Here is a 27,199-nt window from a genome sequence, read left to right on the forward strand (position 1 = left end):
ATTGCTATTATGAATCATTTTTTTAGTAAAAAATAATGAGAAAAATCAAATTTTTCAATATTATTCATTTATCTGGTCTAGAATTGTGATTGGACATAAAATTGAAAAATATGTCCAAGCGATCAGAAAGAAGTATGATCAAGGCCGTCCATCTCATCTGACAGCCATCGCAAACATCATCGTTTTGCTCGTAGAACCTGTGGCAGGCAAAGAGGACGTTACAAGAGAAATACTCTAGTCTTTATTGGCCATCTCATCTGACATCCTGCTGAAAACATCGTCATTTCGCCAGATTCAGCTGATTCATACCGAAGTCTTCAAAACTCATCTCATCCTGCATCCCGCTGTAAACATTGTTTTTCCGCCAAGTTGAGCTGAGAGATACCCAAGTCTTCAAAGGCCATCTCATCTAACATCCTGCTGTGAGCACCGTCATTTCGCCAAGTTGAGCTCAGAGATACCAAAGTCTTCAAAGGCCATCCCATCCCGCATCCAGCTGTAAACACCGTCATTTCGCCAAGTTGAGCTCAGAGATACCCAAGTCTTTAAAGGTCATCTCATCCTACATCCAGTTGTAAACATTGTCATTTTGCTAAGCTTAGCAGGGAAGATTGTGAGACTAAAAATCACTTCGACCTTTGTCATTCATTTTTGGCAAGCCTTTGAGAATGGTAAGCTTTCAATTTTTGCAGTTTTAATTGTAATTTATATTGTGCATCTATTGCTAATATCATTATAGAACATACTAATGAGAATGTAGATCACTAAAAATTGATGAGATTGAGGAAAAGAAAATATAATCAATGCACCCACCATGTAAACAAGGTCAAGATTAAGCATTTCTCGGCCATTTGCATATGGGGGGGGGGTGAAAGTTCACTAAAGCAAGTGTATTAGTGACATAGGCGAGAAGGCAGACGTTGAATATCACTGCTACGCTTCACTACATACATCCTCAGTGATTAGCCCGAAGTAGCGATCTTATATATGTTCTAGACTGTTGTTAAAAATACTGTTTTGTTTTCAAGGGTCCGAAAATTTCTATGAATATGGCCCTGGCACTGAACCTACCCACACCTTTTTCCCAGGTACAGATCCAGGATGATGTGTTAGAAGGGGCGAATTGTTTAAATTCGTTGGATTGTCCCGTATTACAGAACAGACAAATTTTACCATATCATTTGGCTCTTGAGAGGGGTGATTATTTCTATTGACCCCCGACCTGTTCTGAGCGAAGGCAGATATTTTCAGCTGCAAATGAAGCAAAGGCAGACATTTCAGATGGGAATGGGGTGGGGGGGATAGAAATCTTAAACTAGGAATGGAGTTGAGGCATATATCTTCCACAGCAAATGTGGAAACATCTTCAACTTTGAATGGAATCAAAGCAGATATCTTGAACTTTGAATGCATCAAAGACAGACATCTTCAGCTACGAATGCGGATGGAGGCTGTCATCCTTAGCTGCAAATAAAGCTTAGGCATAAATCTTCGGCTGCGAATGGGGTGAAGGTAGGCATCTTCAGCTGCAAATGAAGCCGAGGCAGACACTTCAGCTTCGAATGGAATAAAGGCAGGTATCTGGAGCTTTGAATATATCGAAGACAGACGTCTTTAGCTGCAGATGGAGCAGAGACAGGTGGATCAAAGGTGATGCGTCAAGCAACTTATTGTGTAAGAGCATTGGGTCGATTTTTTTAATGAGATAAACAAGAGTTCCCACCCCTCTTATTATTTAGCTCTTGAGAGAGGTGATCCTCCCCCTCTGAATCTGTGCTTGGTTACATCCCTGGGAAATTTTTTGTTTCTTTTAGTATATATACAGCGAAACCTCACTACCATGATATTTGATATAGTGATGCATTCCAGTACAACGATATTTTCTCATGTCTTGTTTGGAAATGCCTACAGTCTAATGTTGAGCGATGCTCCTCTCGATTTAACGATAATTCTTCTACAGCTATGTTTTTTTCTTGGTCCACAGAGTATAGTGGAGATTTCACTGTATACTGTTGCATAATTTCAAGTAATTATTATGAAAGCAACTTAATGTGTTTTTCCTTTTGGTAATTATGATGTTTATTTGAATGTTCTCGAAACCTTTATTCACCTTCATTTATTTCTTTGCAGGCTCGTTTTTTCAGGGAACAGGACATCGATGGTAATTTATGTTGCTACTATTCTTGATCTGTGAATTATTGAAGTACCAAAATTAAACTTCCTTCTCGGAGAATTTTGGAGGACGTTCTACTGTTAAAAACGACACCAAATTCAAGAAACACACTCAAAGATTATACACTGATCATTTAATGAGTGCTAACGCTTCCGATTCACCCTTGAGCCTTCTGATTTTTTATCCTAAACACCAGATTCTTCCCATTTTTTTTTTTTTTTTTTTTGTCCCTTTATATAAAAATCTTCAAATTGTGCTTTCTCTTGAATGAAAAATCCCTGAAGAAAGTATTTTCAGTCCTTGCAATCGCAGGCGGAGCATGTTTTCTCAGGAAAAATATATAGGAAACTAGTATTTAAAGTACAGGGAATCAGCAATTTTGTTGCCAAATATAGAGAAAGGTTGCTCTGAGTTGGTGGAGGGGTTACTCTGTTTGCAGTGGGGGGTAGGCCAGTGGGCGTGGTCACTTTAGATGCGCCAGATGATGCCATTTTCAAACATTGCTACTTTTATCATGTTCATAAATGTCCGATCAAAGTGTTCGCAGAATTTTATACAAGTCACTCAGCATGCATCCCTATAAGATAATGGTTGTACAGGAGTTAAACGAGTGGGATTATGAAATTCTTGCATGTGAAGTGACCTTGTGTAAAATTTAATGGACACTTTGATTGGTTAATTAGCAAATGTGATAAAAAATAGCTATGTTTGAAAATACATCTCTCACGTATCTAAAATGACCACGCCCACTCCAGGCTGAGCAACACCTCCACCAAATCACGACAACCTTTCTGCCACCTCCCTGTATTATGCCAAAAGTAAGCAAAATTGCCAATTATCGCTTAAATCACCAATGGTGGGAAATGAAGTGCCACTGTTAATCTCAGTGGGGGGGGGGGGGGGGGAAATGTTAAATGACAAACGGGAGATAAAAAATTTGTATTTGTATAATCACAATTTTTTTATGTTGCCGAAATAATTTTATTCCTTAATTTCAGTGAAGGATAGATAGGCTTCTGTAACAATACAGAAAATGACTGGTCATTATTATTTAACCCCTCTGTGCGGATCTCAGCACGTGGTATGTCACAGGCAGCAGGCCCCATCTGCTTATATGCCGTAGGGGGACAGAGTGGGGGGGCCACGGTCTAGAGGCCCCATTTTTAGATTGTCGTACACTATACGACTCGCTCCATTCGCAGTTGAGATTTTTCTTATCTGCGCCATGCTGCTTTCTGAATATCTATGGCCAGTCTTGGCCTCTTAGAAGATTTTGAGTCATTGTAATTATTCCCCTCTCAACCTGCTTGAAGGTTAAAAAAATCTGTATGGCAAGAAAAATATGGGAACACCCTGGCGAATGGGTCGTATGGCCAGCCTATGCAATCCAATAAATCCCTAGTTTTTGCTTTTATTTGTATGACATGTTTGTTTTTTTGGCGCAAAATTACAGACTTTTTCAAGTCTGGGAATCATCGCTTATGCTATTTATTGAATAGAGAAAATTGTTCAAAGGTTCACTGATAGGTGGTGCTACTACTGGATGAATCATTAAACTCAACTCTGAGTTGTAATAATTTAGTTTTGATAACCCTATATAATTGTAAACCGTGATGATAAAATTGTTTTAGTTAGTGCAATGTACCCCCTCCCCTTCAAACGGTCAAATAATGATCAGATTTTATTTTAAAGGCTCCAACGGGAACTTTTTCCCCCCTACAGTCACCTCCATATTTTTATGCTTTGTGAGACAGTTTTGGCAATGTGAATTTTGTGTTGTCATTTCAGAGTTCCGTGATTGTTTTTACCTCAACGCTCGCAGTGGATATGTCAAGACTCTTGATGAATTAACCATCATCATGCGCTCGCTTGGATTGAGCCCGACCATAACAGAGCTGAAGAAGTACTTCAATGATAAAAGTATGTTTGAGTAAAGATTTTTTCCAAATTTATATTACGTTTCTCATCTCAAGCATGTATCCGGGGTAGTCGGGGGGTTGATTGTCCCCCCCCCAAGAGCTGAATAATAAGGGGTAATGAAACAAAAAAGGCTTTTGTGGCCATCATCTAAATTAGAATTAAATTTAAAAGTTTTCTGGGTTTTTGGCCGACGTGAAGTACATTTTGTTTTTTAACGTTTCATGAGAAAACGTTCACTACTTGTGTGAACAAAATGTCAGAAGAAAAACCTGTACTTCACGTTTGCCAAAAAGCGACAACTTTTAAATTTAATAAGGGGTAAATTTGGCCTATATAATATGGGATGATCCAATGCACCTACAAAATAAGTCGCTGCTGGGACCGATCGCCCTGGATCTGCCTGCCTCAGTTTCATTTGCAGCTCAAAATGTCTGCCTTTGCTCCATTCAAAGCCAAATATGTCTGCATTCCCCCCCCCCCTTAAGTATTTGCAGCTGAAGATATCTGCCTCCACTCCATTTGCAGATGAAGAAGTCTGCCTCAGCTTCATTTGGTGCGAAAGATGTTTACCTCCACTCCATCCACAGCTGAAAATATCTGTCGTTACTCTATTCATAGCTGAAGATGCCTACTGCAGTTTCTTTTATAGCTGACGATATCTGCCTCTGCTCCTTTTGCTGAAGCGCAAATCCAGGTGGGGAGCATTAAGAATGATCACCCCCCCCCGTCCAGAAGAGCAGAATAATATGGGAAAATTTTTCTGTTCCGTAATATACGGACGATCCAATGAACTTACAGATTTCATCCTTAAAACATATCGTCCTGGATCTGTGCCTGTCTCATCTCTTAAAAAAATACTTTAGCTGATCTGAAACATTTGAGCATTCTCGAATATCATAAGCTGTCCATAAGTGCTGGAAGCAAGAGGCTGAGACCATTTAAGCCCCCCTCCCAATAATTGCCAAAAAAACAATGCGATGCACCTTTCCTCTTTTTTTATGGGCTTGAGTCTCGTGTATACAGGACAACCAGCAACTTCCAGCATCCCCAATGTTTTATTCATGTCGCCGCCTCTGAAGCTGTCTGTGTATTATTTTTTTACCAATTAGTATTTATATGTAAACATGATGTGTTGATTACACAATCAGTAGCGCACAAATAACGTGTGTATAGCAATGTACTAAATGATAATAATGAAATATTATCTCATGAGTTGTACTCTTTGTTTCTAGATGGGAAGATATCATTCGCTGATATGCTTGAGATTATGCATAATCACACGCAGAAAGAAAATATTCCGCAAGAAATCACGAGAGCATTTTATGCTAGTGATCCGGCGAGAACGGGTCGTATTTCTGCCAGGGAGCTGAGACACATTCTTATCAATTGGGGAGAAAAGCTGAGCCCAAAAGAAGGTGAGTTTTTTTTTTCTTTTTTCAGACTTTGAATCGAAGTGAATGAATTTTAAGGAGAATGCTTCCGAGTTGTCATCTATGAAATTCTTGTGAATGTGTGGTGTGTGATTGTTTATATTTTTATTGCCATCGTTAATTGAAATAGAGTTTCTCTGTGCAAGGGATTATGAGTGGTACAAGATAATTTTCTTCTCAACATTTCACCAATGCTTAGTGGCATCATCAGTAGGCTTCTAAAAGATGCATTACTGGTGATTCATCACTTGCTATGAGTCTAAATCATTTCAAAATTTGCCAGACAGATTCTCTAATTATCACCTTTTGCAGTCTGTTTTTCAGACTTGTGAGGTGCTATTTTGCCATAGACGTGTTTGCCCTTGTCAGGGCCGAAATAGCTTACATTGGGAGAGCAAATGCGTAGAAGAAACAATTTTATTTTTACGTAATACAAGACGAGACGCGTACACGTAGGCGTCGAACGAACATATCATACTAGGGAAAAAAGATACAAGGGAAAAGAAGACACAAGCGAAAAGTCATGTAACGGATCAGTTTCGCCATCTGGAGGTGACCAGAGGGATTACAAACGTAAGCTCGTACTATTCCCAACATCCTCCCCACCCTGGTCAACCTCCAGAGGAATTACCAATTGAATTGGCCGTCGAATTTCTGTTCCACTGGCTGTACGTAGAATACACGAACGAATGTTGCCGTCACGACCTTTGACGAGGGATGATATGCGTGCCTTCGTCCACATGTGTCGAGGTCTTGCATCTTCCTGTAGGAGGACGACATCTCCAACTCGTAGCTGAAGACCTTGGTCTTTATTTTTCACTTCGTGGAATGTCTTCAGCTCTAGCAGATATTCTTTCCTCCATCGGCTCCAAAAGTCATTCAGTGAATCTTGCTGCAGTGACCACGATTTCTTGAGGTCGGTAGCTGCAGGAACCTTTTCGTGAGAAGGAAGGGTTGTCAGTCGTTGTCCAACCAGGAAGTGGGCAGGCGTGAGAGGTTCGAAGCTGTCATCCAACTCGATATCAGCTGTCAATGGTCGGCTGTTGACTGCGGCTTCAATTCCAGCCAACGTAGTCGTCAGTTGTTCGTCATCGAGAGATGCGCGACCTAATGTTTTCCGTAAACAACGTTTGACGACACCAATCATGCGTTCCCACCATCCTCCCCACCAAGCCGCTCGAGGGGTTATGAATTTCCAAGTGATTCCGTGGGAGGCGTAGTACTGGTGAGCAGAAGGTGAAGTCATGGCACCCCAAAGGACGGAAAGCTCACGATTTGCGGCGTGAAAAGTCTGCGCATTATCCGAATATACAGTGTTGGGAACACCTCGACGAGCAACAAAACGTGAAAATGCCAGCAAAAATTTATCTGCAGAGCAATCCGTGACAAGCTCGAGATGAATCGCTCGAGTGACAGCACATGTAAACAACAATATATACACTTTCACTGAGATAGAGCTTCTACGAACGTATAGTGGGCCAGCGAAGTCTATCCCCATGACACTGAATGGTTTCGACTGTGTGACTCTATCCGAAGGAAGTGGTGCTTCAATTTGAGCCGGTGGCGTGTTTCTAAAAATTTTACAGGGAAGACACTGGCGTAGGACACTTTTAATAATCTGTCGCCCTCGAAGAATCCAGTAATCATTTCGCAGTTCTGATAGTACCACTCTCGTGCTCAGATGATGGAGACGAATATGTATATGACGAATGAGCAATTTGACAAATGGGTGTGAACCATCGAGCACTAAAGGATGCTTTGCAGCAGCTGGAAGTGATGCGAACTGCAAACGACCACCAACTCGTATCAGATTGTCACTAAGAAATGGATGGAATTGTGCAATTTTCGAGTCTTTTGGAAGTTGTTTACCATGTTGAAGAGCATCATAGTCAGACGGAAAACAATCTATTTGAACTTGACGAATCCAATAACATTTCGCGTTTTCGAGTTCTTTTGCTGTTAATTCGCCATGAAGTTTGCAAGACGTGCGACAGTTGTATATGAATCGTTGAATCCACGAGGTAACCCGAATAAGTTTCGCGTAAGAACTGAAACGAGAAATGTCAATCACTGGGAGAGACGTAGATATCAACATTGAACTTTTCACAGTCTGACGAATTTCTGTCGAAGGTAGATTTGGACCAGTCTCAAGAGCATCATTCAGAGATGGGTGTTCGTTGACATGAAACGATGAATCAAATACGTTACGACACTTTTCCGACTCAAGAATGGTCTTCACTGCGTGGTGAGGGAGATAATAAATTCTAGGACTTGACGATTCTGGCGCGATTTCGACGTGGCCGTTCTGGATGTAACGTTCCATTTGCGGAATGTACATTTCCCGAAAAGGGCGATCCTTATCCAGACGTCTACGAAGAGTGTCAAGGCGGCGTGAGGCAATAGGTCGATTGTCCGACGTGAGGCATACGTTTTCTTTCCACGGTAGTGAAACGACACGACGATGGTTTTCCAGGCTGTAAGATTCGTGGAAATCTTGCAATATTTTTGCTTCGCCAGTCGAGAGTGATTTTTCGTTTACATCGGTGATTCCCATGGCTTCGAGTTCCCAGAAGCGTTTGAACGAGTCATTTATTTCTTCAGCACAAGTAGTAGCCATGCAATGAACAGTAGTGTTGTTCGAAGCAGGAGTGTGTTGGAAAGAACGTTGGAACGGATACCGCTCAAGATATGTCCGAGATGAGACGGAACAAGAACGAAAGTGTCTGACAATTTGACCGGCGAATCAGTTTTCACTATTTTCCAGTAATAATCGCTACCGATGAGAATTTGAATCGGGATGTCGTCAGAAGAGTGAGGGTCCGCAAGCTGAATTCTGCGTGAAGTAGCAAATGCACCAATGTCTACCGGAGCCGTGGGATGTGAGGCGTAGGAATTATTGCTTTCGAAAGCAACTATCGGAATCGATCTGTTATCCCAAATGCTAGATAAGAAAAATTGCACTTGACGTCGATACATCGATTGTTTTGGCACAGCTTCGAATGCACTAATAGACAAGTTGACCGATTGCAGCACATGCAATTGCAGTTCATTCACTAAACTGCTGTGAATGAAGGAGGTTTGACTTCCGGCGTCTAACACACATCGAGACAATTTGCAATTTCCGTTGGGACCGAATACCCAAATACGTGCAGTTTGCAAATACGTAAAACGGGGCGATACATCAATTTTACCAACAGCAGTAGAGGCATGAAGTGAAGGACAAATGGATACATGATGTTTTCTTTTACAGTTAGAACAGAAAGCTCTAGCACGGCGTGGGCACGTTTTAGCGTTATGCGAACGGTTAGTACACAAAAAACAACGACGAGTTTCTTTTAGCTTCTGCACTCGTAATTGAACATCAGTTATCACCGAGCAATTTTGAGGCCAATGATCATACGATTCACAAAATGGGCAGAAGGGTGACGGATTTTTCTCGTTACGTCGAGTGCGAACATGAAATGCTTCCGTAGTCGGGCGGAAATTCGAAGGTGGCAAAGGAAACTCACCTTGCACTTTGCTTGAAAATCGAAGTCCGTCGATTTCTTCACCGAGGAACTGCATCAGCTTTGATATGTCCATGTCCGAGATATCTTGCCGTTTAGAGTGGATAATCCACCGTTGACGAATGTCCGTAGGAAATGTGCGAAGGATCTTCGGTGTCAAAATCCGACTGTAATTATCGACATCTTCGCCGAGTGATCGGAGAGCTTGAATATGGGCGTTAATTTCCAAGTAGGTGTCGTTGAGAAACTCGGGCGATGAAGTTGTCGCTGGGCGCAGGCTGTCGAAGAAATCGATGTGGGTCTGTATGATGGTATCCTTGTTGCCGTACCTGTCGATCAGCATCTTCTTTACCGTCTCGTAGGCTTCCGATGTGACGCCGATTCCCTCGACGAGCTTCTTGGGTTCGTTTTGGAGATACCCCCGTAGAAAAACGTGTTTGTCGATGGTTGACAGTTGAGGATTCTCGTCGATCGAAGAGGTGAATTGTTGCCAGAATGTCGGCCAGTCTTCAACACAACCGCGGAAGGGCTCTAGGCGTATTGTAGGCAGCTTGAGAGCACATGGTAATGAAGTCGATGTAGGTTGAGCTGAAGCGGGAATCGAAGTAGCAACCAGAGAAGGCACCGTCGTTGGAGACTTGTTGCGTTTTCGTAGCACGAGGGAAGCATCGAACAAGGCACGTTTCGCTTTCTCAGTGTATTCCTCGCATTTTTCGATATCGATCGCGTAGTCCTCGTCCGATAGTAGAGCGTGAATACCGTCGTCAAGGCGAAGTAATTCGTCCAATTCCTCCGTCAAACGAGAAACCATGAAGTCGATTTCCTTCCCGGCACTGTCCAACGTTGAAACGAATCTAGTCACCTTGGCGCGCACCGTTGTCCGTTTCCGATGGAGCGTCGTTATTTTCTCCTGATCCATATTAAGACGAGTTTCGTTGGTCTAAATGTTCATCCGACGGGTTTCCTTCATCAAAATATTCGTTTCGGCGTGTTTCGTTCACCAAAATATTGGTTCCGGCGGGTTTCGTGCACCAAAATATGTCGGGGCCGAAATAGCTTACATTGGGAGAGCAAATGCGTAGAAGAAACGATTTTATTTTTACGTAATACAAGACGAGACATGCGTACACGTAGGCGTCGAACGAACATATCATACTAGGGAAAAAAGATACAAGGGAAAAGAAGACACAAGCGAAAAGTCATGTAACGGATCAGTTTCGCCATCTGGAGGTGACCAGAGGGATTACAAACGTAAGCTCGTACTATTCCCAACAGCCCTTATTGGCCATTTCGGAGTTGAACTGATGTCTCATGAGTATCATTCACAAATCTAGAGAAATCTATGATTGGACAAGAGGCACCTAGTTATTTGATCAGTTTTCCCATAGCCCCACAGTAGCAGGGTCCTTAAGTGAGATTTTTCATGGTGTAATGGTGGGGACCCATGGTGAGGAATCACCCCATTCAAATAAGTACTTTTAGATTAATAAATTTGCTATTTTGCATTAATTAATTAATTCACCTGTTATCCAATTCGCATCTAACTGAGGCAGATCAGAGGTTATTGTACTTCACTCACAGTTAGGAAAAACTGATGGCAGATGGCTGCACTACACATAACAAGCACTACACAGAAGCAAACTTCACGTCAGGTGCACAACACGTACACACACATTCCAACATGTACCAATTTGTTAGAAGTTCCGCTGAGGAATGTGCCATGTGAGGTGCATGTGCGATTTAGCAATTGTCCTCTTTATCTTAATGGTAGAACACTCAACCTAGTCTGGGAGAGGTGGGCAGTCCAATTGCCCCCTACAGAGGCATGTGAATTTTCTTTCCGAAATGAATCTTCATCTTCACTTGGTATCCAGTCCAACATACCTTGTGTAGTTGTAGTCAACTACACAAGGTGCATTGGACTGTTGCCACTTTATTACCACTACCTCTTATCTTGTTTATGTACCTAAACCAGACATGCACATTCTGACATAAATGCCAGTTTAAATTGGTAGAGTAGTATGTGCCATCTAGTGTGTTGAATGTTATTAGAGATAAGATTTACCCATACTATTTTGAATTTATTTTTTCGATTCATTTTGACTCTCGCTTATCAGAATTTCACTTTTATTTATGTATTTTCCATTTCTAGTTGATCGTATTTTCCGTGAAGCGAATGTGAATCCCAATGGATACGTCAACTATGACGATTTCATCCGAGTTGTTTGCGCTCCAGTGCCAGACTATTACTAATCTCTTTCTCTCATAAAATCTAAAATCATTTATATCCTGGGGTGTTGGAATCTGCCGTTTACTGTGATATCAAAATGCCTTCTATTTTTAACTCCTTTTTTTTAGGTGATGAGGGATAATATACTTGTTATTTGTGTGTGATATTTAGGTTATTATTCATGACACATTCCATGGATGTTTAGGATTTATGTAGTATACACGATTTTGTATGCGCTGGCTAAGATTAAACTTTTCATGTTGGTCAGAATAACATAGGTTTGACTAATTTATTTTATGCTTTGTTCATTGACCGAATTACATTGAATGTAAGTTACACTGAGTCGCCACTTTATTACGACCACCTGACAGTATTAAGCGAATGAGCTATGGCAAGTCTTGTACAAAAATGGAAAGCTTAATTCCTGAGACAGTAGCATAGGTGAATTACTTGTGAAGATGTGAGGGAAAAACATAATTTGACAGACTTTACAGAAGTTTGTATGTCTTTCCTCCCTCACATACGCCAGTGTTGTTTTGCAAGAAATAATGTAAGTATTGTCTGACCACGGAAAGATGGCTTATGACGTTGACCTTCATCAGGAAAACAGAGGGTTCATTCTTCAGAACGGAGAAGCAGAGGAAAAGAAAACCTCCTCTATTTTCGTGATGGTCATAAATCACTTTCCTCTGGTCAGGTTATACCACCACTTTAGATGAAAGAAAATGATGAATAATTCCCCCAAGAAATTCCTACGTGCGTTAGCGCAGAATATTCTCAAAGAACAAGTATTCTGAGAATATTCTTCTGAATGTAAAATTTGGAGAATAATCGAGAATATTATTTTTCTTTTAAATAATGGGTGGCGGGGGGCATGGCCCCCACAAGGGGTGGGCTGACAAGGCTCCAGCCCTGGGACGATTTTCACTATTTTTTTGCTTTTTCACACTATAAATTCATCATAAAGGGCCCCGTGAAAGTGGGGTCGGGGGGGGGGGCCCGCAAAAGATCCCAGCCTAGGGGCCCTGCTATAGGATGTGGGGGCCATGGCGGGGGGGGGGGGATAGAACCGCTTCATGTGGCCATGTTCTCGAGGAAATATGATTCGTAGGGCTTGGATTTTCCTACGAGTAGGCCTTTTGCGCCGAATTGGACCAGAAACGTATTACATAATCACGCTGCGAGTTTGTGTTTCCCTAGCGTGGCGCACCAGCCAGGACGGCTATATGCAGGGCTGTCTTAAGAGCGTCATGGGCCCTCAGGCCAAGAGACTTTTCTGATACCCTACCTTTCAAATTCTCGAAAAATTCAACTACTTCTCGTTTTTCTGAGGCCCCCGGGCGAGCCCATGCGTTAACACGACACTGACTATATTGTATGGCCCTGGCATCAGCTATTCTGTTGTCTGCATGCTCCGGTTTGAAGGGAAGGAAAAGGAAACAGCAAAAATGAAGGGAAGATCGGTGAAACGCGCGGTGCACGACGCATTTGACTTCTCAAGAAGCAGTCGGCAAACCACGCCTGACGTAAACCGCTGGCGTGAGGCTTGTCGCGCTCTGTAGGAAAACAGTCGTACCGCTTTTCTTATGAAGCTTTTTCAATGGGCGTCATAATCATCATCAGCAGGGCCGGACTGACGGCACGGATTACTTGCGCTTAATGAAAAACTGACGGAACTTCATGATGAGGTGACCGTGCTCGAAGAGCGCCATGAACCTGAACCCGTCGGGGTGGGCGGCATCTAATAAAAGTACGTTTACTCGCAACGTTTATCGGCCGTTTTTGGAAAAAGAGGGAGTGTGCGATAAGATGGTGTCGTGTAGACAGCAAAAGTTGAAGGTCGTGTCAAAAAAATCTGATGGCAGAGCAAAATTTTCCGTTTTCTCATACAAGTTGCTTGTGTATAAACGCGTTTCCGTGTTATCGTCATTTTTTCCCCCTGCTCGCAACTTGTTTTTATCGAATAAATTTTCGTGTACAGTCGATCCCGGTTTATAACGTTCCCATTTATACCGTTTTCCCGCTTGCTGCGACTAATTTTCGAGGTCTCGACTCTAGTAATTCTCATAAAGATATTCCGTTAAAAGCTTTACCCCACTTACAACGTTTCTTAGGTTTTCTGAAAAACGTTATAAGCGGTATCCACTGTATATTATTTTAATTTTCTGAATTTATTTTTCCCAGTCAAACTTATAACGATCTCGGTTGTGATGATACCTTGGCTATAACGTCAATTCTTGGCGGAATGGCCGATTCCCATACAGAAGAATTTGCATGAACGTTGCTTACAACGTCGAAGAAATTGCAACGCCCTCGGTTACAACGATTCATTTGTGCATTTTTCCCAATTTTCGATAATTTTACAATTGGTAATATTTTTAGAGAAATATAATTGGTGATGTCTCGTATTTATGATTCCAATTCATCGTGCTGTTCTAGATCAATTATGGTCAAAGAACAACTTTCTTCACATTATTTCATTGCATCTTTTACATTTTTGATTTAAAAAAATCTCAATTACGTCAGCCTCGCTTGTAATGACGAATCGGTTTCACCAAAAAAAATTTCGCATAATCTTCGATATAGTTTTAACCGTGTTTGGCTTCATAAATAAGGTATTTTTTGTATTTTAACTTTATAATCTACAATTGCTAAACTGTAACTGTAAGTCATGACAGTCTGACAGTCATGTCGTGGCCCAGGCTCTGTCCCATGAGGTATATAAGCCTTTTACCCCGAGGGGTTGGACCACGCTGGAGAGAGCCAGGTGAGCAGGGCCGGAAGGTCCGAATTCCAAGCCCCCGGCTTGGCGCCCCCAGTTCTCGGTCCCTATGATTGGGGCTCCAGGCCACGAGGCCCAGGCACCCTATCCATCGTCCGGAGCAACCAGCATCCCCGGTAAAGCCCAGGGAGGCCCACAGACCAGAACAGACGCCGAAGCCACCCCGACTACCCCCAGCGACGGATTTCGCTGATTTCCTGGATGTTCATTCTTTCCACAATGAAAATTTACAGAATTAGATACATATACATGATGTGGAAGACGGTTTCCGTAAACTCGATGCAGATATTACATACTTTGAAACATGAAAGTGCAAGCCATGGGTTGTTCGTTTAAGAACGAAAATGCGGAATACAATTTGCCAATGTATGATATAAAATATTGTAATGTCTCGCAACCTACGCACGGATAAACCGAAATTGTCTTGACAAAAAACAGGATATCAACAACAGGTTGAAGTAAAGAAACGAAATAATGTGGATGACTCGCTCTGGTCAAATTGGAGACCGCAAGAAAAATAAAAAGCGGCAACACAACGGTAAGTTGTTCATAATTTGTTTCACGTTATAATTGCCATATTATATATGCTACCATGATATGGAGATATATATACAGTCAAACCTCGTTAATGAGTCACTCTTGGGAGAGCAAAAATATGATTTAGTAAGAGGAGTGACTCGTTAAACGGAGTAAGCCATAGCTGTGCCAATTCCTGCCTGAGGACAATTGGGACTTCCAAAAAGTGACCCGTTACGCGGAGTGACGTTTTAACCGGGTGACGCACTAACGAGGTTTGACTGTATACTAGGTAGCGTATCCGGCCCAGGAAAATCATACGGCGTAAATTAGCTCAGAAATAAATTGTAAAATTTTGAAGAAAAAAAGGATTTCTCACTATCTGCCGTAAAATAATAAACAACTCGTACAAGCTTTTGTAAATAATTTTTTTTTAATCGGCCTCCACACATGCGCGGAGATACGAGGGGGCGTGGGGGGCAATGCCCCCCTTCCTCCAGCATCAAAGGTGAAGTCGACAGATCTAATGCATATATGTATAGATGAATCGACATCGTCATCATCATCTTGTCCCCCCAGACTTCCAAGTCTATCTCCGCCTATGCCTCCACATCCTGCATCAAGAACACCCAGGCTGTGATCTTTGGTGGGCCCTCAGAAGTGTTCGGAACACTTAATGAAGGGGAGGGTAAAATTACAACATATAGAGAGATAAAGGATGCGGAGTGATATCAAAAATTGGTACAGCGCTTTATTTACATCAGGACCCAAGTTAGAATGAACAGAGTATAGCCGATAATTCTCAAAAGGCAGTGATACGATTGGCTGGTGATGATGCAACGAAAATGAATGGGTTGCCGGCAAGGGCGTAGTGAGGGGGGGGGGGACTTGGGGGTCTGGTCCCCCCCCCCCGAAATGTGAGAAAATGACCGAAAAAAGGGGAAAAGATGGCCAAATCCATTGTTCTGTCACTTTGGTCCACCCCACGAACGAAATTTCTGGCTACGCCTCTGGTTGCCGGCTTGGCGCTTTGGTTGGCGCCAACATATTACCTGGATATGTTTAACGATTATACTAACTTAATTTTACATAAGACTCATAACCGCAATTGGAGTAGTGGTTGACTACAGTAGAGGCGCTAGCATCGAAGGTTGTGGATTCGAATCCCGTTCAGATCAGCTGTTTCTTTTTTTCCCTCCCTTCCATCTTCATTTCTTAAATTAATTTTAATTGTTCTGATTCCGATCTTTCAAGTAAAATTGAAACTTTGAAACATTTCCAGCCGCTGTATAGTATTGCCCGTGGCCGGTTTTTTGGAACATTCTGTTTGATCTTCTCAGTTTTGCCATGTTTCTGGTCGTCTGCTCGTTTCTTGGCTCATTGTTTCGGACGTCTCCTTGCTCACAAAGAATAAAACCGAACTTTTTATCCAGCTCAATTGTGTTCCCATTTCCTAGGGAATTAGATTGAATGAAAAACTTCTGTTCCTGTCTCAAATTTATCATCATCAAAACATTCGTCTCTAAATACACCACTAGATGGCTGATGACTGAATGAAAAATTGAGTTTCATAACGTCATGAAAAGTCACAAGAGCTAAACAGCCCTAAGCTAGCAGATGCAAAGGCGGTAAACGAAATAAAATATTAGTCATCAAGTTGCTGTTGGGTTGCGTTGTTGCTTAATAACAGCGATTTTAGTTTGGGTTTTGTCATGGCGAGCAAAGCCGCGGATAAATTGTGAGTTCATTTCCTTTTCGTTTCCATAGTTTTCAATGCTTGTGCATATGATGCGAGGGTAATGATTTGATGCCGTTGATTGATATGAAGTTTCGCCAATCAGTTTTGGTGGCGATTTCTTTTACTCACCGAGTTCGGTGATACGAACAACCATATTGTTATCTTGAGGCGAAACATTTCAAGGAATCAATGGCACCGGAACCGTGGGTGCTAAGTTTGTAGCAGGGGTTCGGCCATCCCTAGAACTCATTCAAGAATCGAAGTTCAAGCCGAGCACCCATAGGTCTATAACATATCCAATGCCACTTTGATGGGGGAAAATATATCCCATAAACGGGACGAATAGAAATTGGTGATATTTATAGGAACAGCCAAAGAGTGTATTGTTTTTGGCGACTGCTTTGGCGAGAATTTTGAACATTTCATTAGCCTCATTACCGTTTGAAGACACTGCTAATCAATTAATTTGTTCGCTGTGGATGCGTACACGGAACCGGGCGTTTATTTGGTGTTCTAATTTGGTTTCAATGTGAGAGCGCGCATGTGCATTAAGCATTGATAAATTAGAATTCCACAAGGACGGGGTTGACAGGACTCCAGCTGTGGGGGAGGGGGGCGCAGTAGCAATTCATGTTCTTTTTGTTTTTTCTTGTTATAAATCACTACTGAGAAGCCTGCCAAAGGCAGTGCTGTCTTAATGCATGGCCGGGGGCCTCACAAAAATGAGACATAGTTGAAATTGTCGATGAATATGCCTGTAGAGGAATAGGGCCTTAGAAAAATCACTTGATCCGTCGTTCCATGGTGCTTTTAAGACCCCTGGCCAAAGGTCCCAGCATAGGGGCCTTAATACAGGTTTGGGGGGGGGGGAAATATCAAGAGCCATCATGACAAATTAATTTTTAATGACTTGTATTTGGGGGTGAAGGGTCATGATTCGCTTATTGGGTGGTAGATCAAGTGAGCGAAGCTCACACACTGGCTACACACAAGTTGTCATGATGAAAGAAAAGTGAAATCACATCGCGCTAATTATAATATAGTTACGATAATTATTTGTTTCCTTTATTTTGAAAAGATACGTCAAGCCCATGTATATAAGCAAAGCAGGGGGGACTTCATCAAATCTGCTGTGCGTTGTATAAACGTCCAGTGTCACGTGTCTAAAAAATCTGTCAAGGAGTGTGACGTCACTGTAAGTCTTCTGCCTTACACCAAATAAATGGCTGGCTCTATATACGCACAGATATTTCATACAAGGTGAAAACTGAGTTTTGTTACTTTTATTGGGTTCTGAGATCTTGGGTTGCAATCCTCGTGCAACATCTGTTGTATGGTCTGCCACTTGGTGACTTTTTCGGCGCCAAACATGTCTGATGGCTTGACAAAAGGTTGCCAAGGCTGCCAGACATTACACCGGACGTCAAAAAAAAAAAAAAAAAAATCAGTGTGCAAAACATAATAGAAACCACCAAGCATAATAATAGCAAAAATGTCACTTTCTAGACTAAACATCAGTATAAAAAAATAAAACCCGGACATTTGTTTTGAATAATAAACGGATCGGGCATAAGGAATTTTGAGCATGAAAGTTTCTCTAGGTTCATTTCAAATAATATGCAGATAACGCAGAAGGCATAAAAATGGATAAATACGTAATAAATATAACAAAATAATAAAACGGAACGAATAATAAAACTGTATGATACAACCTGACTAGTAGATAATAATCCAAATGACGCAAGCTACAGGAGAAGGAAGGAATAATAATCCAAGAGACCGCGCTGGAAATAGAACAACGGCTGTTTTGAATTTTTGAAAAAACGCGGTGAACGAAAGAAAAATCCTGTTTGGCAAAGCTAGTGCTACCTAGTATCACCCAGCAAAAACGGGAAAGATATTGAAAAATACGGTAACCCAAAGCCCCATTATGATGGTCTTGGCGACTCATTGCAAGGAAAAAGTTGCCAAATTCGTGGCGGACCATGCTGCAGCTGTTCCGTGGTTGCGAAGCCTGGACCCAACACAATCAGTTTAATGTAATAAAAAAAAAAACGATGCTGAAATGAAACTGCGAGCAGAATATGCAGCAGAGACACCTGTGCAATGGAAATGAAATGATGCAAAGTTCAACAGTGCCTCCAGAATATGAGTAAGACACACAACTGTTTTCTGTAAAGCAAATGCATTGAAATATTTGTGAATCAATAAATGATAGCTCTGATGATAATAGCACTCGTTGCATAAGCTGTTATTATTGTCATCTTGATGCACTCGCACGGCATTAGGATTAAATCAAGAAAAAAATATAAGTATTATTTATAATAGGGGAACCATTGTTAATATTATTTCACCGAGCAGGTTTAAAGGCTCTAGTAAACGAATGAGACAGTTAAATTCCAGTCTGAGCAGACAAGAAAAAAAAGGCTAAATAAATCTTTCCAAGTTGCCACATTTGGCAATTTTCTGAAGGAGTATCTAAAGTCACCCAGAGAAACTTGTAGGTTGCCAGTAGACAAAAACTTTGGTAAAATCAGAAATTACTGAATGTTGCTCAACCCCACTTACGGAATCTTAGCCGCAATTGGCAATATTCATAGGAACAGCCAATGTGTATTGCTTTTGACAACTGACCAGATTTAATCGCTAGACCAGATTCAGTACTATTTACTAGAGTTACTGGTGAAACAATAGGAACACCCATGAACATTTAAAAATGTTCCAGATAAGATGGTGTTCATGACATATATCACTGTTTTGGGGTATTCAGAAATGTGGCTACAAAAAAAAGTACACTGTGTGTTGGGAATTAACGAAAAATATATTGGTGATTCCAGAAGAATTCATTCCAATATAGCGAAACTTTGGATTTTTGGTACACAGACATTTAGCGTGGTCCTGTTTAGCATTTATGTAATAGTTTCTTCTCTAGGGGAAGGAAATGTCAGTCCTCTGTAGCTTAATGGTAGAGCACTCACCCAGACTACAAGAGGTTGGTGGTTCGGTTCCCCACAGAAGCGTGTAAATTTTCTGTCTGAATTTCATCTCCACTTGATATGCAGTGTTTCATACAGTTGTTCAAACAGCAGCAAGAGACATAATTCACCCCTCTACTGCTGTGTTTATAAGGGCAAGATTGTCGATGCAAATGTGGTTATACCCTATTTTTAAATACAGTCAAACTCTTAGTTAATTCAAAGTTCTAAGTCACTGGGGGGGGGGGGGTAAAGTTCAAATTATTCAGAACATTTGAAAAAATATCGAATTAAACAAGAAATTTTACCATTAAATTAAAAAACACAAGGGGAGTCCGTAAAAGTTCGAAAAGTTCTGAAATTCCGATTAACCAAGTTCTATTGTATTGCACTCGCTCAATAACACGCAAAAACAAAAATGCTGCTCTTTTTTGTGGGAGGGGACTTTTCGAGGTTTCATACCTCCTTTCCCATGATCCTTTTCTTAGCAAATGGAGGAAAACTTGTCAGATATTGTTACAGTGCCTTGTAAACGTCTCTGCAGCTAAAATATTTTTTACTGGTACAGTATTGTTCAAGCTTGTTTTATTTACCATGTAAATTGTGGGGGATATAAAGCTTGTAGAATTAGGGCTTGTGTGCTTAAAAGGCAGGTCTTGCCAAATCCCTGGTGCCGGGGCCACTATGGCGACTAAAAAAATTTATATTGGTGCCTAGAATTTTCTATGAGTTATTACTCGGGATAGGACTTTTATGCTCTAAAAACTTCCAAAAAATGCTCTGTAAAATATGCATTTATGGTCTTAGGAACGAAAAGGGCATATTTAGTTTTTTATCTCGAATAACATTACTTTTTGCAAAATAATATGATAATGAGAAGTGTTGTTGCAGTCGAAATTATTTTGAACCATTACTTGTTGTATGAACAAAAATTCTTTGTTTTATCAACTAATCTCATCCAGCCAAAATTTCCCTTTTGAGTTTTGCTACGAATTCAGAATTAATGTGCTGCCATCTATAGTTAAAGATACCTAGCCAAGTAGTGTATTTAGCATTAGAAAAGCACAAAATTAAAAAAAATTATAAATAAAATCTTTTTAATCGATAAAAAAATCTCAAAATTTTCCACAAACGCTAAAATATCCCCCTCCATTTACCAATTTTAGCCAATTTTTCAGACGAGTTACCATCACAGACACGGATTATTAATTTATTTACAGCCACACACACACACACACACCAGTGTCGTTGAAGGGCTAGTATTTTTATGCTCTAACAATTTGATGTCATTGGTTGAAAAACCTGAATTTCAGGATTTTTTATCAATCAGCAAGGATGTTCAGTTTCTAGTGTATAAAAATCCTAGCTCTAAGAGCTCTCGTTAGAGGCGGGAACTGCAAAAACCAGTCTGAAGCGGGATTGAAATAGCGAGGAAATAACTTACTTTTTATCGAAAATGATGAAATATGCAAAATATACCTTAAAATTTTCAAAATATGTTCTATCACGTAAAAATAGCGAAATATGCAAAAAACAAAATATATGTATATATTTACTTAAAATATACAGAAAAAAACGTAAAAATAAACTTTAAAATATACCAGAATTTTACACAAAATTCATTCGAATAGACGTTTCACCAGCCCTTTCCTTTATAGAAGAGTAAAATTTTTTCGCTTTTTCCATTATAATATTACAATCAATTGAAATATATTTTTTGAAGCAGTCTGGTAACTACAAAAAAAAACCCTTAGCATTTTATGTATGAGAAACACAAGATTCCCCTAGGCGATGCAGAGTTTTCACTGGGTCATTCCATGCCAAATCACCTGGCCATGACACCCATAGTCTCAGATTTCAATGATTTTTTTTTATTTGTTGCTTTTACCATCCTTATTAACCGTGTGAAATATTATTTATCAAAAAATGATGCAGATGACATAGCTGCCAAGTCTCCCGAATTTTAGCTTCATTTCTCTACCTCCCGAAAAGTTCTCAAATTTCCCGAATTTTTACAAAAATCACAAAAAATCCCTAATTGTCCCTAAAACTTCCCTACTTCATTTAAGAAGAATCCCCATTTCTGAAAACAATCCCTAAGGAATTTCTTGTGGGACAAAAAGTCTTTTTTGCCTCGGTTTCCCCCCCCCCTTCAAAATGACATCACATTTCGTAAATGGGAAAATAGTGGGAAATTCCTTTTTTAAGAAAGTTTTACAAACCCTTTGAGATGGTAACAAGAGAAGTTTGTGTTATCGTGCAGGGAAATAACTTAGCAGCCAATGGTCCTGGATAATAATTGAAGATTATAGTGACGTGCATGTGATCAAAATTTCCTCTTTTGTTGAAGTTACGTATGTGCGATGACAAAACATGAATACTAATAAGCCAAAAAATATTTAATCAATTTCAAAGATACTCATTCACCAATGAATTTCCTTTCATCAAATGTTCCAGAAAAGAACCGACTTTTTCTTTTTGTAGAAGTTGTGTTATGAAAACATCGGTCATGGTGGAACGACTGACATCATCACCCATGTGAAATAAAAAAAGATCAACAAGCAACTGTCACAAAAAGTCAGTGTTCTCTAAAAATTGATGCTTTTTTTTCCTTCATCTTCCGATAATTTTGGGGTCATTCACGCAGAATGTTTGTTCACATCATTTCTGGTTGAACATAATATTTTTTTTTCAGATCACCATTGAAGTTTTGGCCACCAATTTCACTTGCTTTTTGCGTAGGGATTTTATTCCTAATTGTTTAACTTCCATGCAGGGCTGCAACTAGATGATTTGTCACCCAGGGCAAGTGTGCATTTTGGTCCCCTTGTAATGTTGAAAGAGAGGTTTGGGAACAAAATTTGCACCCCCCCTCTGGTCCAGTGCCTAAAGCATGAGACCTGCGTGCCCCCCAAAGTTGCGGCCCTGCTTCCATGTGTGTAAAATCACTTTTATTTGATCCATTTTTAAGTAGGGATTTTATTCCCTACGCTTTAACTTTTATGTGTGTAAAATCGCTATTTTCTTTGGAAAAATCCCTTTTGTATTTATTAGGGAGTGGTTATAATATAAATTACAGGTTCTAACCTCTAACCCCATTCAAGCAATATTACTTGTGAAAATATATTATAACTTTGCAGATTTTCAATACATTCAAATGAAATTTCCACTAAAATGCTCACAGAAAAATGTAGATTATGAATAGAAAAGAAAATTTAAACCTTTGCATTAAAAAATTAGATTGCAAAAAAATCATTGAAATTTAATTGTTGATTCTTTTTTTAATAAAAACACAATGGCTCACCTTTGCTTTTTCATTTACAAAAGCTCTCCGGTTTTTCGCACAGCATATTTAGTGATATTGAACTCTTCACAGATTTTTTCTTGTTCCATAAAGCAGGGGCCAGAGTTAAAATTTGCAGTTTTTCCCATTGTTGCGATGGTTAAATTGAGTCTTATTTCTAATTAACTTTATAAAAATAATCATATTTGCTTTCTGTTTAATATCTTCATTAAGTGTGCTTTGAGATTCATTTTCTGGTAATTCTTCTTCAAAAACTTTACGAACCTTTGATTTTAAAGTGTTACAGGCAGATTCAACTTTTGGCATTGTTTGACTTGCACTGTGGAGCTACCCTATGAAGTTTAATTGGCGACTCTTCTATGTTCTGTAGAGATGAATTTATTTCTTCAAGTGCTTCTTGTTTAGTAATTGACATTTCCAAATTACTTATCTCTACATTACTATCACCACTATCACCGTTCATCTTTTCACAGTATTCAGTTTCTTCACCTAATTTATTGATGTTTATATTCACTTTGTCCATACAGGCATGGCATATTTTTTGCCCTGGAATTGATTTTATACTACCATCTATTTCATTTATACGTGAAAAATACAAGTTTACTATCCTTAAACCTTTTGTTATTTTTTCTTATGATATTTAAAAGGATTAAAGCATGCTTTCGGGTATATTTCATACTTCTTTGAGAAAAAAGCTCCATGATGCTTACACAAAGTACACTGCTGGCCACCCAAATTGCAACACCAAGAAAGACAATAGATATCGCAACAATATTTATTTTGTAGATAACATGTTGACCAAGCATCAAATGATTAAATTTATAGACTTCTGTGAAGTGTGGTTCCTGCCAAAATCAGTAGCCAGAGTAGCCGCCATTGTTGGAGATCACCGCTGCCACACGCCTCGGCATTGATTCAAAGAGACTTTGGATGTGTTCTTGGGGTACAGCAGACCAAGCAGCTTCCACGCGTTGCCAAAGTTGATCTGGTGTGGCAGCTGGGGATGTAATCTGGGTCAATCGTTGAGCAACCATGGACCACATGTTTTCTATCGGCGAAAGATCCGGAGAGCGAGCTGGCCAGGGAAGCAATTCAATCTGGCGATTGACGAAGAACCTTTGGACAATGCGTGCCACGTGTGGTCGCGCATTATCCTGTTGAAATATGGCTGTGGGCAAGCCCTGAAAGTAAGGAAGGACAACTGGCTCCAACACCTCGGGGATGTAGCGCTGGCTTTTTAAAGTACCGGCAATGCGTACTAGAGGAGTGCGAGAGTGATATCCAATACCGCCCCATACCATAATACCCGGTGCAGGACCAGTGTGGCTGTGCATAACGCAGCTGTTCAGCATCCTCTCTCCACGGTGTCTCCAGACTCGAATCCGACCATCGTGGTGCTGCAGACAGAAGCGTGACTCGTCAGTAAAGACAATTTCATTCCATTGTGCCGTCCACATCCTTCTTTCATCGCACCATTGGCGGCGGAGACGTCTGTGGTTCTGCGTCAAGGGTAGACGAAGCAATGGGCGTCTTACGGACATACCACTCTGCTGTAAACGGCGTCGAATGGTACGCGCAGACACTGGATGATGCAGTACAGACTGAATGTGCCGTGCTATGGTTTGTGATGTGGCTGAGCGATCCGTCACTGCCATACGCCTGTCATCACGTGAAGTGGTGCACTGAGGTTGATGCGATCGAACACGTCGGTCCGTCGTACCCTCCTGCATCCAACGATCACATATCTGCATTACAGTTGTTTGGTTTCGTCCAACACGACTACCGATTTCCCTGAAAGATAATCCACAATCTCGGTAGGCCACTATCCTTCCTCTGTCGAACTCGGATACTTGATCAAAAGATGATCGCTGTTTTCTACGAGGCATAATTGATCGTTTTTTTGAAAAAACCACAAGAAAAACACAATTGCCGTACTTCAAATCGTCGAAATCTCCAAGCCTTAAATAGCGCTTTGAAGTGGCGCCACAGGCGCGCGTGATGTGCGTCTGCGCTGAAATTCTAATCATTTGCATATCTCACCTCCGCTAATGCATGTTGTAAATTTCATATTATTTGCATGCTTCCTTCAGGGTGTTGCATTTACGGTGGCCAGCAGTGTAGATAAATGTTCAGAACTTACTCCACTCCTGAAGATCAAAAAATTGATGTCCGATGGGTCCAATGATGTAATGGGTAACAGATTTTTCACTTTTGCATAACATTTTTTATGATAGTCAGATCCAGTTTCTTTTCCAACACTATAAATTTCAAGTGTCTTTTCTGACATTTTGCTTTGAATTCCAAAATGGTGATATAAAATATTTAGTTCAAATGGAAATTGTGTTATCATAAGAAAAATTTTCTAACCCTGGAGTAGGCTACTTCATGGACAACTTTATTAGACCACTTTATTCTCTGTCTTCAGCAAGATCATAATTGAGACTTGCATCAATTGATAGGGGGGGGGCAGTTTAGTTCTAACACTTTTGTTTTAGTTTTCTCAATGAAGCAGCATCAGTGACTTTATCATCACCTGCTGGGATGATAGTCTTATAATTAAATAAGACACCAGCTGCCCTCTGATGGACAAAGACCAGTGTGCCATAGTTTATATCTTCACAGAAGCTATTATTTTTTACAATCATTATCACAACAAAAACATCACATCTAATATATATCCACCAGGCATTATATACATTAGGTTTTAATTCTACTCTCTTCCATCTGCCTCAGCTACAACAATCAGGTTGTACCTGATAATTATTTCATTCTTTGTGATTTGATGCCTTGGCTTTTTTATCAGCAATTTTAAATTATTTCTTGGGAAAAATCTATAGACCTGTATTAAATATTATAATGTAGAATTTTTTGCAACACAAGTATAACACCATTTCATATCTATCATATATATTAAATATATGTTTATTAAAATATATGCTGTAAAAATCAAAGTAATTAAAAAAAAGTTTAACTGTTTTGGTAAAATTACTTTATAATTAAACATGTTAAAAAAAAAACTTCAAAATACATCTATATATATGATTAATAATATTATCTGGATTTATCAAATACAAAATAATTCTTTATGCAAAAATATAATATCAGATTGCAAAAGTTCGCTTTTGTTGCATCATAATAAATATTTATAGACCAATTAAAAGTGAAATTAATTATTCTTTTAATTATTTGGAATTTGAACACTTTTTAAAAATCTGATCATGAAGGTTTAATTTAAAAAATTATTTTATTCAACAATAAATGAATTTATTGTAACTATGAATTTAAACCAAAAACCTTTTTTTTTAACCACTTTGATTTGACACATTACATTAACATTTCTAATTATTTAATGAATTCATTTAATCCTAGAATTTTAAATTTGTTTTGAATTATTTGCATTAACTACTCATGAAACTTAATTTAGTGAATACTGTAATAAATGTATAAGCGTGCATGAAAAATAAAATATAAATTTCTTATTACTAAGCATGAATCATTATATTAAGTCAAAATGTACAAATATAATTAATTAATGTAGTCATGTAAGTACAATTGTGTTTTGTTACTCAAATTTATTAACTGTCAAAATAATGTTTACTTTTCTACAGTCTTCTTTCTTAATATATTAATAGGAATAAATTAAAATAATTGAAAATTCATGCTGTGCATCCAAAAAAGTGTTTAAAAAATTATGTTAAAAATAAAAAAATTAATAATTAATAAAAAAATTAAATTTAAATGACTTTTCCTCTAATGTTTACATTTTCTTTTCTATTCATAATCTACATTTTTTTGTGAGCATTTTAGGGGAAATTTCATTTGAATGTATTAAAAATTTGCAAAGTTATGATATATTTTCACAAGTAATATTGCTTGAATGGGGTTAGCCTAAGAGGCGTCATTTGTGAGGTTAGAAATTTTTTTTTTTCTCAAAAAGTTTTTGAGATATGTACATGAAATTTTGCATGGGCGAAATATGAGATATGTACATGAAATTTTGCATGGGCAACAAGGATAGTAGGAGTAATAAACAAAAAAATAATAATTGGAATCTGGGATGATGGGTTGCATTTCAGTATCTAGTTTAATGATTTGAAATTGCAGCGATCCAGTCTTATTTCAATGAATTTTGTATTGCGAGCCAGAATAAATATATTAATGGTCAAAAAACCATTATTTTTTTCTCCAGTATTTTACTTCATATATTTAGGAGAAATGTAAAATAAAAGTTGTTTTGGTAACTGCTGTGCCTCTGGTCTAAAAACATGTTAGAAAAATTGTATTTTTTCTAACGAAAAATTCCACAAAAACAAAGTTTACATAATTTTTTTGCATGTAAATTTCAAATGTAAGTGTATGAATTATTTTTATTCATATTCTGTATGTGTTTATGAACACTTTAGTGAAAATTTCACTTGAATATATTGAAAATTGGAAAAGTTATGATTTATTTTCTCAAACAATGCCGCTTAAAAACTGCGCCTCGGAAAAGTCATCTGCATCATTTTTCGATAAATTTCAACATTTTTTTTCTCAAAAAGTTTTAGAGATACGCAAATAATATTTCACATGGTTAATAAGGTTGGTAAAAGCAACAAATAAAAAAAAATCATTGAAATCTGAGA

At 39.3% G+C, this 27,199-nt stretch overlaps 2 protein-coding genes across 5 annotated transcripts in view; both read left to right on the forward strand.

Moving 5' to 3' along the window:
- The first annotated feature begins 146 nt into the window (after positions 1-146).
- LOC149081308 (uncharacterized) lies at positions 147-11,527 on the forward strand. Its single transcript, XM_089238144.1, has 5 exons — positions 147-671; positions 2,131-2,161; positions 3,962-4,093; positions 5,326-5,508; positions 11,182-11,527. The coding sequence occupies exons 1-5, from the start codon at positions 669-671 to the stop codon at positions 11,280-11,282; spliced, it is 450 nt and encodes a 149-aa protein (XP_089094270.1). The 5' UTR covers positions 147-668; the 3' UTR covers positions 11,283-11,527.
- Positions 11,528-16,185: 4,658 nt separating this feature from the next.
- The window catches only part of LOC149081309 (uncharacterized), a 45,667-nt gene continuing 34,653 nt past the window's right edge, over positions 16,186-27,199 (forward strand). For all 4 annotated transcript variants that reach the window (XM_089238145.1, XM_089238146.1, XM_089238148.1 and 1 more), the window contains exon 1: positions 16,186-16,295. In XM_089238145.1, coding sequence (XP_089094271.1) covers positions 16,270-16,295 — 26 coding nt within the window. In that variant the 5' untranslated portion in view covers positions 16,186-16,269. The remainder of the gene's footprint in view (positions 16,296-27,199) is intronic.

The sequence above is a fragment of the Pholcus phalangioides genome, unplaced genomic scaffold (genome assembly GCF_987345545.1).
Source record: "Pholcus phalangioides strain wild (caught in Gottingen) unplaced genomic scaffold, Ppha-v1.0 ptg000010l_1, whole genome shotgun sequence".
Classification (NCBI taxonomy): domain Eukaryota; kingdom Metazoa; phylum Arthropoda; class Arachnida; order Araneae; family Pholcidae; genus Pholcus; species Pholcus phalangioides.